Source organism: Nomascus leucogenys, chromosome 3 (assembly GCF_006542625.1).
Source record: "Nomascus leucogenys isolate Asia chromosome 3, Asia_NLE_v1, whole genome shotgun sequence".
Classification (NCBI taxonomy): domain Eukaryota; kingdom Metazoa; phylum Chordata; class Mammalia; order Primates; family Hylobatidae; genus Nomascus; species Nomascus leucogenys.
The window spans coordinates 128216938-128233535 of NC_044383.1; the positions used below are offsets into that span (position 1 = coordinate 128216938).

General features: G+C 34.6%; 1 protein-coding gene across 1 annotated transcript in view; it reads left to right on the forward strand.

Annotated features, from left to right (window-relative positions):
- The window catches only part of VTA1 (vesicle trafficking 1), a 73515-nt gene that overhangs the window by 4118 nt on the left and 52799 nt on the right, over positions 1-16598 (forward strand). The window contains exon 2 of the mRNA XM_003255802.3: positions 14472-14566. Within this exon, the coding sequence (XP_003255850.1) occupies positions 14472-14566 (95 nt within the window). The remainder of the gene's footprint in view (positions 1-14471; positions 14567-16598) is intronic.

Consider the following 16598-nt stretch of genomic DNA (forward strand, 5'->3'; position numbering starts at 1 on the left):
TTGAGAGCAAAACCAAGAACAAAGGAGAAATACTGAAGATGAGAGTACCTTGTTTCATCCAAACAAGCTGCTGCAAGGCTCTGCAGCTTATTGCTATTTTAGAATTAGAATTTAGAAATAAAATGGGGACATGAGTTGACATTCCAACTGGAATATTGTATTTCTCTGAAAAAGTAACTCTTACTTTGCCGATTGGTTTGGTGTTAGCAACTGGCATTGCCATTAAACAGTGTGGTAGACATTCTCTTTAAACTAAATGAGCTAAAATCTTCGGCTCTGAGGTTTTTTGTTTTGTTTTATTCTTCCGGAAGTACATTTAAAACAGCTTGGCCGAGCACGGTGGCTCATGCCTGTAATCCCAGCACTTTGGGAGGCCGAGGCAGGCAGATCACCCGAGGTCAGGAGTTCAAGACCAGCCTGGCCAACATGCTGAAACCCCATCTCTACTAAAAATACAAAAATTAGCTGAGTGTGGTGGCAGGTGCCTGTAATCCCAGCTACTGGGGAGGCTGAGGCAGGAGAATCGCTTGAACCTGGAGGTGGAGGTTGCAGTGAGCTGAGATCGTGCAATTGCACTCCAGCCTGGGGAACAAGAGCAAGACTTCATCTCAAAAAATAATAATAATAAGAAGAAAATAAAGCAGCTGATGAGATTAAACCTTATTTGTTGTTATTATTATTATTTTTTTGCTGAGGGATGTTGGAACAAGTATTTCAAGTTTTCCCCATCCTTTCTGCATCCTACAATAAATAAGAAGGCTCTGATTGAAAGAAGATGATGAATCTTTGTAATATCTTTTTGCATACATCACAGGAATTGAGAAAATGAGTAATGATGGGGTAACAAATCCTTTTTAATTTTTAAACAAATTTTAAAGTGGGCCTAATTTAATTGTCAGCATAGAAATTATTTAAAATAGTTGATGATAGGTGGTTATATGGTTTTTAGCTTATAACTCAGAAATAATTTAAAGAATTTGGTGATTTTGCTGTGTAACATGGGAAAAACTGGGATTTGGGGGGGATTTTTTGTGAATTTTTTTATAATTTATAAAAAAAAATAACAACAGAACCCCAATAGTCTCTTCCTCATTATGGCAAAAATAATATTAATATATAACTATTTGATTTAATTCATAACAATGTAAAATTTCTGTTTAAAAAACTTTTCGTATTTTAAAACATGATAAATATCAAGTTGCTATGATAGTTTAGTTTGAAGGATATAACTTTTAGATGTCAATATTTGATGTAGTGTAGAAATCACATTTTTTGTACCTGTTTAACCTTCTCATGAAAAGGTGTAGACATCAACATAAGAACGTGTTAAGGGATACATTTCTAAAATCTTAGAGCATATAATAATTTTATAAATTCCTAGAGCAAGGAAACATTTTTTTGTGTGAGAAAAAAATTCAGGAGTATTTTGCTAAACTACTTGCTGATTCATAAAAGCTCCATGGGCTATGTGCTACCCTCTGCCAAGAATCCTTCTGCATTCCTATTAATTTGACTAACTTACTGAGTCAGTGCAAATTTTACTTCCGACAGATTATTTTTCATGACCTCTTTAAGATGATCTAGAAATTGTTCTTGTGTGCCCCTCATCACATGTGTTATAATATAAACATGTTTATCTTTCAGTCTTGATTCTCCTGGAGGAAAGGGATTATCTTTTTCTTTTTTTACCACCTGACACATAAATGGAATTTACAAATTCTTAATGAATGCCTCCTCTCTAAATATTACTAATAGTCCACTAAAATGTAAACTATGAGAACAAGAAGTATGTCGTACAATGATCATTGAATGTCCATCTCCTAATATAGTATCTAAGACATGTTAGATAACCTGTAAAACTTACCTGTTGATTAAGTAAATAAACTATACAGTAATTCATGCTTTTTTTTTAATGTTCTACCACAAATCAATGACAAAATAGAATGGAAACAATCCTAGTACTCTGTCTAACTCATTACCTTACTATGTTTATAATGAATTTTAGATTGAGTCATAGGTCATATTATCATATGATTTACACCTTGTGCCCTATCCTTTCTAGTATTTATATCATTTCCAAAAATGATTCACTTCTGGCCTTACTGGGAATTTTCTAGTGTTTTATCACTTTTTAAAATTACCTTAATATTCCTACATTTCGAAGTTGGTTGGTCTTTTGTTTTCTTTTTAAGTCAGGAATGAATGTTGAAATAATGTATATCAAATTACTTTTGGCCGTCTCTGGAAATGCTAATAGGCTTATTGTTTATGTGTTTGAACTTTTTAATGTAGTAAGTAGCAGCAAAATAGTAAATTTTCTCATATTTGAAACCCCTCCGTTTCTGGAAAGAATCCCATTAGCTTTTGCATTTTCTTTTAATTAAACTTTTTCTTTTGAAATAGTTGTAGGTCCACGTGCAGCACATGTAGTTGCAAGAAATATTGCAGAGAGATTCTGTGTACCCTTTACTCAATGTCCCCCAATGATAATATCTTGCAAAACTGTAATAATGTACCATAACCAGAATATTGGCATTGGTACGATTCACTGGTTTATTCAGGCTTCATCAGTTTTACATGTATTTGTGTGTGTGTGTATATTTAGTTCTAAACAGCTTTGTCAGGTGTACATTCCTGTACCCATTACCATAGTCAAGATAGAGAATAGTTAAGAATTCCCCTTGTTGCCCTTTTATTAATATAACCTGCCTTCTCCCTTTTGCTACCTCACCCCATCCCCTGGTAGCCAGTAACTTGTCCATTTCTAAAATTTTATGATTTAAAATGTTCTATTAAATGAAATCATATATAAGCTTTTGGGACTGGCTTTTTTCATTTGGCATAAGCTCTGGAGATTTATCGAAGTTTATTCTTTTTTTAATGCTCAGTAGAATTTCACGATATGTGTATACTACAGTGTAACAGTTTAATCATTGAAGACATTTAAGTGTTTTCAATTTGTGACAATTATGAATAAAGTGAATATAATCACATATAGTTTTTGTGTGACCCTAGTTTCCATTTCCCTGGGATAAATGCCCACAAATTCAATTGCTAGATCATATGGTAATTGCATGTTTAGTTTTGTAAGAAGCTGTCAAACTGTTTTGCAGAGCAGCTGTACCATTTTACACTCTTATTGGCAACACTTGAATGATAAGTGATAGAGTTTCTCTTCATTCTCACCAGCGTTTTGTGTCACTATTTTTAATTAGTCATTCTTAATAGGTACAGTGATATCTCATTGTGGTTAGTTTTTATTTCCCTGATAGCTAATACAGTTGAAAACCTTTTCATGTGCTTATTTACCATATGGGTATCATCTTCAGTAAAATGTCTTCATGTTTTTGCTCATTATTTTTGAGTCTGAGAGTTCTTAGTATATTGTAGTTATGTTATCATTTTGAGATTTTTAGTAACAGCGTTACTCTGGTTTCTTAGATATTGTGGAGAAAATTACTCTTTTTCCTCAAATGTGAGTTGGATTAAAAAGGCAAGCAGATTTATCGCTTTCTTTAGATTTAAAAAAATCATTGATACAGCAGAACTTTGTGCTTTTTTATATTTCCCAATTTCTTCCATTAGAAAAATATTTTCCTCTTGAGCCATTCTTGATATAGTAGTTTTCTAGGATATCTTTCATTTCTACTGTATTTTGAAATTTATTAGCTGGAAGTTAAAAACTTTCTTCTTTCATATCTCTCATAATCAACCAATCATAAAAGTTTTAAAATTGTATTTATTTTCTCATTTTCTCTGTTACTGTGTCCTCACCTTAGACATTCTAAGCTAATGTCATAGCTTCCCAGTTTTTGCTTCAAACGTCTAATCCCTGTTGCCACTAGAATGATATGCTTCTAATGCTTAGTGAAAATAACACAGAGTAAATGATGGAGTGGACTGTGAACATTTAGAAATTGTGTGTGACACAAGCAGTACAAATTAACAAGTACTGTATCAGGAAAAATTTCCAGTAGACGAGTGACAAAGGGCCAGTATCCCTGATACATAAAATGCTCATAAATATGCCTTAAAAATAAAAAAGATCCCCATAGATTAAAAATAGGTGCATACAACTACTGAAGGAGGGAATACTAATCATTGGCATTCATCCTAGTTAGTAATAAATGTAAATTAAAGTGGAATAACAATTTTTGACTGTAAAGATATGACTCAGTACAAATGAGTACGTGTTCAAATCCTTGCTGACATGGCTGTGTGATTGGTACAAAGTTTGGAAAGCATTTTGGCAAAATGTAGAGTATCTAATTCAGTAATTCTAATTTGGGGAAACGTTCAGGAAATAACTATACATTTAGTAAGACCTTTATGCAGAATTTCCTGAATGATTATTTATACATTTATGATAAGCTCAAAATAACATAAAATATATATCATTGTGGAAATGGTTAAGTAAATTATGTTATATCCACTGCATAGAAAGTAATGTAATTGTTTAAACATCACAAAGCATCTTTTATAACATGAGGGAAAGTTTATATGAAAGTGTGGGATACGGAATTATTATACACGCAGTTCCATATGTGTATCTGAAGAAATCTTTGTCTTCAGTGACCCCTCATGATTTGAGTTCTGAATCACCTTTTGTAGTTTTAATCAAATTAATTTCATTTTGTTACTAGAACATTAGGCACTTTGTTGTCTCCAAGCCTTTTAACATTCTACTTTCTCTGCCTTGACACCTCTTCTCTTCCCCACCACACTCACTAGATTTTTATCCTTTGGGTACTAGCTTGAAGGTCACTTTCTCTGGGAGGCCTTTTCTTAAGTCTCCTAGTTTTAAGGTGTTTCTTTTTGTTCTTTATGCCTTGGTGTAGCTTTACCATAATTGCTTTTTCATTTGCATGTCTTTCTTCTAGACTGTAAACTGAGGAAGGCTTACACTGTGCTACCAGTTTTTATTCATTTACTCTGCCTCTTAGTGCTAGGCCACTAGAGATATTTACATAATAAAGAACAGGTGCTCAAAAAATGTTAGCCAGATCAACCTGAATTTTAAGGCAGTTGTGGTCCCTAGAGGGAAGTATGGCCATATAGTTGTCACCTAATAAGGAAGGCAGACAACTAGCATTCCTATAGCTGATTGGCATTTTAACAGTGCTTTCTTTCAGGATGTCTGCCTCACAGTCTTTCTGGTCCTTCTGTTACTAAGTGATAGAACCAAGACCCGAATAAACAAAGTCAGATAAAAAAAAAATGGTTGAATGAAAAATTGTTTGTAGTAGCTAGTAATTAGAGAACCAGTTATTGAGTGAGCCACAGAGTAACTGAGGGGAAAGGGACTAGTACAATCCATGGCAAAAGAAAAAGGCAAAAACACCAGTGAAAAAAATCTAGGAGATTCCCTAAGTGGGGAGTGGAAAATGAAGGAGATGCTTTCTGTCAACAGTATGTCTCTGAGCTCCATCTCTTTATTTTTCTTTAATGAAGCTGGAAAATATTTGAATCTTTTACTAAAAGTGGGCACTGTTAGATAAATATTTTGATTCTGCCAGGTTTGGTGCTGTCGAAAAGCTAAACTCAGAACTTTCCCCTTCCTTTTTCCGTTTGCCATAAGTAACTAAATGTATAAAATTTCAAGTTTCAATTTTTAAAGCTTCCTCTAGGGGGTGACATTGTGAAGTTAATAAACTTCCAGTGAACGTATATACACAGTCTCAAGAGTCTTCATTTGTCTATATCATCATCAGAAAATTAAATACAGTACAGTTGTTCAGGAAGCTGTAAGTATATATAAAGTTATTTCAGTTCTGAGATGTTACAGGACATACCAGTAGAAAATATTAATTAAGTGTAAATGCTAAATAACAATGGATTTCTTTATTGATAAATGGTAAACTACATGGATATTAGCATTAATAATCACTTGCTCGTGCCTGTACTCCTAGCACTTTGGGAGGCCCAGGTGGGCAGATCACGAGGTCAGAAATTCAAGACCAGCCTGGCCAATATGGTGAAACCCTGTCTACTAAAAATACAAAAATTAGCCGGGCGTGGTAGCGCTTGCCTATAGTCCCAGCTACTCGGGAGGCTGAGGCAGAAGAATCGCTTGAACCCAGGAGGCAGAGGTGGCAGTGAGCCGAGATTGCACCACTGCACTCCAGCCTGGTGACAGAGCGAGACTCCATCTCAAAAAAAATAGTAATAATAACTTGCCTCTTACTATTTTTTGTTGGGTTAATCACATAGAAATTGGATTTCAAATTCATTCAGACAAGTTTAACTAAACCAATAAAGAGAAGCAATTCCTTTCAGTCTTTGCTGGTTCCTGAATGATAAACTAGAGTCTGTAGTCTTATTGCTTGATTACTTACTTTTTTTTTATTAATAAGCTTTCTCAGGGTACTTTACTGTAGCAATGACAATAAACACACAGAATTTTGGACTACTGATTTATCTGTCAGCCTTCCATTCCTCTTAAGTTTATTTTTGTGAACATATATGCAAACATGAGTTTTATTTTGTAAAAATTATTTAATACTTTCCTTTTTGAGTAATGTCAACTCATTTTACATCTCTTTAGAAAAAACCGTAAAGTTGAAGGGGCTGTGGAGTCAAATAACACATTCTTAACTTTCATTTCTTTTTTGGCATTCATACAAGTTGAAGCATCTTTGATAAGGTATTGTCTTCTATGACAATTATATTTGGTTTTTCAAAGTGGAAGCTTATATACTCTTGAACAGTCAAGGATTATATATAGTAGGTTTCAATAACCGTGCTTGATATAAGTTCCTACTTCCACTGAAATTCTTCATTGGGCTGTTACATTTACATTTTTTATGTTTTTTTATATTTATTTTTCTGTGGCTTGTCAGATTTTTATGTTTTTACTATTTTGGGTTTTTTTTTAACCTCAATTTATTATTGTTTCTATTTGGTGACAACATCTTGGAGGAGCAATTCTTTGTTGTCAGGGCTGCCCAGTACCTTTCAGGATATTACTGCTTTAAACGGTAGTAGTACCCCCAGACATTGCATTTTAAAATAGAAGTTAAAAAAAAAAAAAAAAAAAGCCTCCACACTTTTGTAGCTCCCCCAAGAGGCAGTATAATTGAAAATCTAAATTCCTGTTAGTATGGAAAGTTTATATTATGTAACTGTTAAAGATATATGGAGTTACATTTATTACAAAAGATGCCATAGCCCACAGCATAATGTAAAATGAAGGGTGCAAACAAATTATATGTTGCCGTGTATATAACATTTGTGGTTATATATAATTTTATGTGTGTATATGAAGAGAGACATCTTGCTGGATGCAGGGTAAGACTCTGGAGGCACACTGCCGGAGTCAAATCCTAACCTATCGTTTATGGCCTGCATGACCTTATGAGCTTCAGGTTTTTTATTAATATACTCAGGATAATAGTAAGATCAACTTCACAGAATTTTTTGGTGGATTAATCAATTTTTCTATTTTTATATGACTAAATGAATACATGATCCATGGTGATTACTCATTTAATATTAGTTATTATCAAGTTATTATTACTCTAGTTCAGTGGGATCTTGTCGATAGTATATTGCTGGATCTTATGTTTTTATCCATTATAACAACCTCTACCTTTTAATTGCAATGTTTAAAACATTTATAATTAATGTAATGAGTATGTTTGGGTGTAAGTCTTGCTATTGGTTTTCTATGTCTCATTTGTTGTTTCTTCTTTCTCCTTTTTCTGCCTTTTTGATAATCGAAGTTCTTTTAGAATTCTATCATACCTCCACTGTGGAGTTACTAGATATTCCTCTTTTATTTTTTTAGTGGTTGCTCTAGAATGCTTACAATAGCTTATCATAGTCTACTGTCTCATAATATACCACCTAACATATAAGGAAAGATCTTTACTGTCTTTTCCCCTCTCATGTCCTTTGCCTATAGTTGTCATACATTGTATTTATATGTATACCATAAACCTTATATATTTTTTAACTATTCTCTTTTAAAGAAATTTATAAAATGTAAAAATAAAAATTTTTATATTTTGCGACATAAATATCATTTTCAGTACTCATCAAGATCCAAGTTTTAAATCTGGTATTGGTTGGGCATGGTGGCTCATGCCTGTAATCTCAACACTTTGGGAGGCCGAGGTGGGTGGATCACATGAGCTCAGGAGTTCGAGACCAGTCTGGGCAACATGGTGAAACCCTGTCTCTACCAAAAATACAAAAAGAAATTACCCAGACATGGTGTCCCACACCTGTAGTCTCAGCTACTTGAGAGGCTGAGGTGGAAGGACCATCTGTGCCCAGGAGGCGGAGGTTGCAGTGAGCTGAGATTGTGCCACTGCACTCCAACCTGGGCAACAGAACGAGACCCCATCTCAAAAATTATATAAACTACTTTGGGTAGTTTATATTGCCATGTTCCAGAGTTTACTAATCTTTTCTTTTTTGGTGTCTATACTGTTAATCCTATCCACTGAATTTTTCATTTCAGGTATTATTATTATTATCGTTATTATTATTTTGAGACAAAGTCTTGCTCTGTCGCCAGGCTGGAGTGCTGTGATGCAATCTCGGCTCACTGCAACTTCTGCCTCCTGTGCGCATTGGTAACATTCAACTTATTGAACAGGTTTTGTTCATTCTTTGGCCTTGAGGAGCTTCCCCCTGCACACCATATGTTAGTATTCAGCTGAGTCTCCAGGTTACCCTTATTCAGATTTCTGGGTTTTTTCCTGCATAGCTCCCTTTTCTTTAGACCTCTGCCCCTTAATGTACAACTGCCTCAGTCTCCCTGAATTCACTCCAGTGTGTTTTTTCAACTCAAGAGGACTGTTTTCTGCTTGGGACCCCTCTTCCTGGGCCTTAGTTTGGTGTGCCTCCAGGCGGAATGCTGGGCTGATCATTGGTGCCACCTCATTTGTTTCCTTTCTCCAGGTATCATGGTCTTCCTCTATCTCTGTTGGCTGAAAACTTGTTACATATATTTTGTTCAGATTTTTTCTGTTTACAATGGGATGATAACCATAGTTACTTCATCAAGGCCAGAAGTAGAATCTGTGTTCTCATTTTAATAATCAAATCATCACTTATTGTTTGCCATGTGTCAGCACAACACTAATATCAGAATCCCAGTGATTATCTTTTTATTCTTTGGACAATGAAAAAGCCAGATATTCTTACCCTATACTTTGATTTTCATTACATCATTTAATAGGAAGTCAGGAGTGGCTTTTTCTTAAAATTGCTGATATGACAGGAGTTCCAAAAGTATTTATTTAATGAAGGGATGAGTGAAGTAAGTATTCTTTATTAGCAGGCATTCATTCATGCTTCCTTCCTTTTTCCCCCTTTTTTTTGGGTCAAATAGTGTGCCTAAATTATTTAATTTGGAAAGTAGTTAGATCTATTTTGTATAAAAACTGTGTAATAATCTTTGACTCAGAAATCCCTTCACAAAGGATAATACTAACCATATAGAAGAGATCTGCAGTATACTTAGGAATAGAATAACATTCAGTTCTATTTTTTTGAATAAAATTTGCTTTTGTGTATCAATATGTATTCTAGAGTGCCACATTTTTTAACCTGTCAAAGCCTCACTCCTCACAGTTGCTTTTATATCTTTTTGTGTGTGTTTTTATCATGCATATTTCATAGTTTTATGTTCTTATGGATAAGCAAGGATGTGTTAGAATGTTAATGTTCAAATTCTAAGGAACTTTGGATTACACGTACCTTCAGAATTAGTAAATGTTTGTTTTCTAAATGTCTCACATTAAATTAAAGTCAAGTTGGAAAGTATTTAATCCTTTTGCAAACATGCTTCATTACTCATCATCAAATAATATTTATTCATAAAAATAAACACATTTCCTTGATGAAATAAATCAAATATATTTTCTTATAGATGATTTTAGCTAAATGTTTATTTGTTCTGTTTTTGTAGGTATTTTCCATGTTACACATTAATTTTTCATCGTATTGCTGCTGCTAGAATGAATTGCTTGTCTCAAGAGTTCTTTATGAAAGAGATCCTTTTTTCATCCCTGTGGCAAAAAGATGTTTTAGTGTACTTAAACTGAGTTTTCTTAAGTGAATTCAAGGAATTTTCCTTTTTATTAATAGTAGAAAATATATCTTATGGTAAATTTTTTGTACTTAAGAATTCTTTGCAACGTAAGATATTTAGAAATATAAAAGCCAGGCCAATTTTTGTCCTAAATCTTTTAATGCTGAGAGGATCCAATTCTTCAGTTAAAGATATTGCCATATAATAGTGTCCTTGTAATTGCAAAGACTAAATATGCACACAAATTAAGAAAAAAATGAATGTAGGCCAGGCTAATTAAACTATATTATAATTACACTGTGTTTAACTATTAGCTATCTGGATTAGGTTAACTTCTGAAGGACAAGAAGTGGATATTTTGTTTATATTTGTATGTGCTGCATTAATTATCTGCATGTTTGCTTAATGGTCACATCCTGAGATGGCTGTCACTAAAGCCAAGGGCAGTCTTAGGAATCAACCTTATTTCTCTACTGTCTGGGTTGTTCCCTCTATTTCTTCCCAAAATTGATCTATCAAGTAGCTAACTCTGCTCCATGAGTGGTAGGCCTCACATAGTGTTCACTACTATGGTTAAAGAAAAAGAGAGAAAGACCTGTGGGGAGATGACACTGTCGGTACCATCCTTCAAATTATCATTTTATCATATTGGCCAGTGTACATTTAGATCATGAATAATTACCTGATGTGTATGTATGTTTGGGTAAGGTGATTGTCCTAGAGATTAAAGTGTGTTTGAAATAGTCAATTGGGATGTTGGGAAAGCAAGTATCAAGCCCATTTGAGACTGATAATTACGATATTTGTAATGATGACAATCTGTCATCAGTTTCTGCTGCTTGGATGCAGATATAGAGAAAGAGGATATTTGGGTTTATGTATGAGTATGCTTTTGCCAGAGGGATATAATAAAAAAATTTAGAGGTAGAAGGAGATAGTAAAATAAAGTTCTTAAAATGTAACATCAAAGCTAGTTGCAGAGGGAAGTTAAAGGGGAGAAGACTGATCATAATGAAGAAGTAGTAAGAAGCCAGTGAACTGGAAACCTGTAGTAATGTGCATAGTTGAATGTTGGAAGAAGAGGAGATTATGTTTAGAGAGTGGGCGCTTGATGTATTGGTTTTGGCAGTAGTTTGAGATGGCAGTTTAATTATAGAATGACCACTGAGTGAAAGAGAGCACATAAAATTGTTGGAGGTCAGGGTCAATAAGAATTGAGAACATGGGCTGTGTTTACACTTGAATTCAATTTACTTGCTTATTGCAGAAAATCCAAAATAACATTGGCTAAGTAAAATAAGGATTTACTCTTTAATGTAAAGGAGGTCTGATGTTGGCAGTACCCTGTGCTAGTAATACCAATTCCATTAAGTCATCAGGGACCCCAGCTGATTCCAGTTTCAAATCTACCAGCCAGCACACTTCCAAGGTTGCTTTGTAGCCCAAGATAGGTACTAGGGCCTCAGTCATCTAGTATTTGTATTCTAGGTAGTAGGGAGGAAAAAAGGGAGAGGGTCTGCAAGATCTTTCCCGGCTGTCATTCCTCCTTTTATGGAGACATTACAACAGTCTTTCCTAACTATTTCTGGGAATATAATATTAGTCTTGGTTACATGGCCGTATTTTGCTTTGGAGAATACTGGGAAATGTCCTCTTTTGGCTAGGTATGTTACAACTCCTTAGTAATAATATAGCAACTTTGCCGGTCCTAAAGAGGTATGTGAGAAATTTTTTTTTTTAAGTTACTGAAGAGGACTGCAAATACAGTGATTTCTTCAAGTGACAACTGCTTTTAGTTAAGACAGAGAAGGAGAAGGAATTAGAAAATGTGGAGGAGTATGCTGATGAAAAGCAGTGGTTCCACGGGATTTTGGTAGAAGGCATGGGGGTGTGGGGAAGAGGCATGGGCTAGGTTGGGGCAAGAAAACATAGTTCATAATTGAGAGGAGTGAGGATGCCATAAAGCAGCAAGTCTCGACCTTTTGATCACCTATCCATATGAGTTAGAAAAAACATTGAATACAAATCTGCAATATGTTATGTAAATTATTTATGAATTACATTTACATATTGATGTACTAATACTGTATTATAAGAGATATATAAAATAGAAATTTTTAAAGAATTAGATAAAATATCAATAGAAATGCTAATATTTTATTTTCCATACTCTAGCCAATTGTTTTGCCAATCCCTGGGATCATATGGGTCTCAAAGGCCTAGCTAGCTTCAGTATAGCGTGGGGTGGTGGCTCTCTTAGGGGAATATGAGCCACCTGGCGTGGAACTGATCCTACTTTCTGCTAGAAGCATCCTCTTAAAAATAAGAGAAAGGATACCTAATATTCTTTGGGAAATTTTGGCAATACAGTAAGATACAGTAAGCTTACATTTGAGGAGGAAAGAGCACATTAAGATTTATAGATATTACCTTGTAAGGAGATAACATTTGATCTGAGATCAAATTAGCATCCCTTTGTATGTAAAAGTGATCTTCAGTGCTAGTTAGTGTGCAGTGAAAGCAACGTGCACTACACTGGTAGTGCAGTAAATCTTGGTGACACTTTTGGAACTCTGTTTTTTTTTTTCTCTCTCCTTAATACCTAGATGGATCGTATTCTTAAAATTGATATGTGGTTATGAATACATTATTAAATTAAACTTCAAGCTCTGTAGTATGAGATAGCCCTCAAAGCCTAAGCACTAAAAAGCAGATTCCTCTGGATAAAACCATTAAAATTAAAAACACACAGATATGATAAATAGGTAACTGTTTCATGTGTATATTAATTTTTAAAGAGAATTTTTGACATGTAAACATAATTGAATTGGTAATTCTGAGAGTAACAGATACTCAGCTTTGTTATAAACCTCTAGTAAATTAAACAATGGTAGACCCATAGAATAACAGAGCAGGGTAGGCAGGATACAGAGTTGGGCCCTATTATCCCATGGAAACTTAATATATTATAATGAATGATAAAAATGACATTTAAATCAGTAGGACAGAATGAGCTATTCTTTCATTCATGTGTTTGTCTATTCAGAAAATGTTTATCAAGGGCCAACCACTGTCCTAGATGCCAGGGATACATCAGCAAACCAAATAGACTAATATCCTTCTCATCATGGAGTGTAAATTCTAGTTAGGGTAGAGACAGGATAAATACATAGAAGATTCCCTTTGGTGGGGGAACGTTATATCTCTACTTCATACTGTATAAAGAATTGTTACAAGTCAATTTATTTAAAAGCAAACCAATTTGGCAGAAGAGTATTTTATTTTGATAGCTATCCTTAATTCATAAAGGAGAATATGGAGCTATTCAGTAAATATCTAATAGTTTTTTTAGTGGTTAGGAAAATATAAAATCAAACAGAGTGTTTTTAGTCTTCAGATTGATAGGAATGTAAGTTTAATAAGTTTTTTGTGAGTTTAGGCAAAATGAGTGCTTGTATACGTTGCAGATAGAACCGTGTATTGATACTTTTCTTTTGGGGGGGCAGCTTAACAGTAGGTCTCAAAATGAAACAGGCACAGAGACTATGACCCAGGAATTTCACCTCTTGGTTCCTCTGGGAACTCTCTTGCATTATGCCCAAGAAGGTATTTTGCAATTCAGAAGTTTTACTATCAATCTTCATTCAAAAACTTCGTTGCATTTTGTTGTTGCATTTATGCACAACAGTTGTAATGAAAATTTGAGAGCTACCTAAATGTGCTTTTGTTAGCATGATGCATTTATCCTGTAGAACATTAGCACTGCCACAGATCTCCAGGACATATTGTTGAATGTAAGGGGTAAATTACAGACGTTGTATGTATACATCAGTGGTAACAGCAGTTACCACCAGAACTGTTCACAGTTCTTATCACTGGGAAAGTGACTAAAATTGTGATGACAGCTATTTAGGTTTAGCCTTATCTCAGTTGTTTTTATTAACTTTTTAAAGAGAAGGTATATTTATTCAAAGAGAGAGTATATGTAAAATTACTATAGCAATTCTTTCTATAAACCTCAGTTCAAGTCTCGTTTCCCACTATCCCAGCCCATTTTGTATATTTTGTCAGTATCACTTATTTGGCACTTGGCAGGTGCTCTTGTACATATGGTTGTTTGCTGTGTGCTCTGTCTTACCAATTAAATTATAGGTGCCTTTGACAGCTTAGGACATACCTAGTCCTCTTTTTTTTTTTAACATAATACCAAAAGAGAAGGCCTTACTTGATAAAATTTATCATTATGAATGTCTTGCATTCTTTGGATAATATTTTTGTGCTTTTTAGGTTTATAACTTCCATAGTAAATCAGTTTTATTTCTAAATTTACTTGAATTTTAAATTATTTATTAGCAATTACATTTTAAACACTCATAAACATGGATGTTTAAAAATGAAATTGTTCAAATTATCTTACTTTTCTTTCTAGGTCGTTTATACGCAATGCAGACTGGAATGAAGATCGATAGTAAAACTCCTGAATGTCGCAAATTTTTATCAAAGTTAATGGATCAATTAGAAGCTGTAAGTTAAACACTGATCATTTATTTTCTGGTGATGGTTAAAATACCATTTTATTCATTTGCGTGTCTGTGTTGTCATTTTAGTTCTTTCCCTTGGCAACAGTCAAACAATGCCATTATACCTGAGGAAAAACTAGACATAATTTTTTTTCATTTGTTTGCTGTATACTTCCGGAGGGGTCATGAGTGTTAATTAAAGTATGTTCAAGTATCTTTGCATATGCCATCATATCTTGTTCCACATTATTATAGATGGCCTTTGGCTCATCCTTTTATAAGTGAAAAAATGCTCTTTTTTTTTTTTTTTTTTTTTTTTTTTAATTGAGACAGGGTCTCACTCTGTCACCCAGGCTGGAGTGCATTGCAGTGGCGTGATCTCTCGGCTTGCTGCAACCTCCACCTCCCAGATTCAAGCAATTCTCTTACGTCAGCCTCCCAAGTAGTTAGGACTACAGGCACACGCTAAACGCGCCCAGCTAGTTTTTTTGTATATTTTGGTAGAGACGGAGTTTGACCATGTTGGCCAGGCTGGTCTCAAACTCCTGACCTCAAGTTATACACCCACCTCAGCCTCCCAAAGTGCTGGGATTACAGGCATGAGCCACCATGCCCGGCCGTGAAAAACCCTTTCTAACCTTCCCTTGCAGTCACATGGGTGATTAATTTGGGAATCTCAATATTTCTTATAATAATGAAATAATGGGCTGTGTATTTAGTGAAAGGAACAATGAAGGAAATGATGCCAATTACTTATCCTTTCTTCCTCCCTCTCTGGGGTCCCAGGGCAAGATATTCTTATGGTTTAGGCATCCTTCCCTCCTAGCAGGAATGTGGTAGAAGACTAATTAGTCACCTTCTTGAACCTAATATAACTTCACAGATCACTGTAGAGGTGCTTTTTGAGAAGTGCCTATTGGATTGGATGTCAGTGCATAAAGAAGGCAGTGCCAACCTTAGTAGTCACACTTAGTAATGAGGACTCTGTCTTGTAACTCCTGGACCCAGCCATACCTGGTTTCTCTTTTAACAAAGTCAGGGTACGCTCATTAATTCATCTCCTCCAAGACTGTTACATTAATAGTCGTGACTTACTTTTTATTTGCTTATTTAGGTATCCAACCTCAGGAGAATTAGAAATCTATTCTATCAGTTGTATTATTTTGCTTAGAGAAAATCTAGACAAATAAAAACCAAAATGAAAACAATTACACTCGTCAGCCCAGAGCTTTTTATTGTTTTCATTGTTTTTATGTATTAGGAGGTTATGATTCAAACAAGACTTATGCGAAGACATAACTTCCTACCTAGTTGTATAAAGCAGCCATGGGCAGTAGTGTTCTCTCTCACTTGGTGTGGCTCTCTGGCTTACTGACTCCTGTCGTGTGCTACTGTTGACTACACAAAATCAGCCTCATGGCAGCACTGAGGAAATTCAGCTGTTCCTGGAGCCCTATCTGGCCTTCCATTTCTACAGCTGCTTCTATGGATAAAAGATAAATTTGAGTACTCTCTTTTTAGGGAGTGGGTTGGGGTAGAAGGGAGAATGTTTCTCACACGTAGCAGTATATTTGTAAAATCCAACTCTAGCATTTTGTATAGTATAATGTCTCTTTATTAACTTCACTGTATAGCAGTAGTAGCTCAGATAATAGTTCTTGGATAAGACAAAATTCAAACAGTTTTCTGAAGTGTAAAATCACATTTATAAAGGGACTCATCAGGAATTTATCACTATCTACATTAAATGACAGGTAAGATAAATTTATTCCATGGTGAGGGCACACTTGGATGTTTGTATTACAGTTTCAAAACTTCAAGTATATTATGTTTTTGCAGTCAGATATTTTCTGATGAAGATGAGATGAAGTGGCCTACTCTCACTAAAATTATTCTACAATGAAATCTGCCTTTACAAATGATTTTGCAGTTTGGATACACAAATTACTGTTATCTGTGGGGATTTTTTTTTCTTTTTTCTGTTCTTGTTCAGGATAAACATAGATAAAATTTCCTTAAATTTCAGCATTAAATCT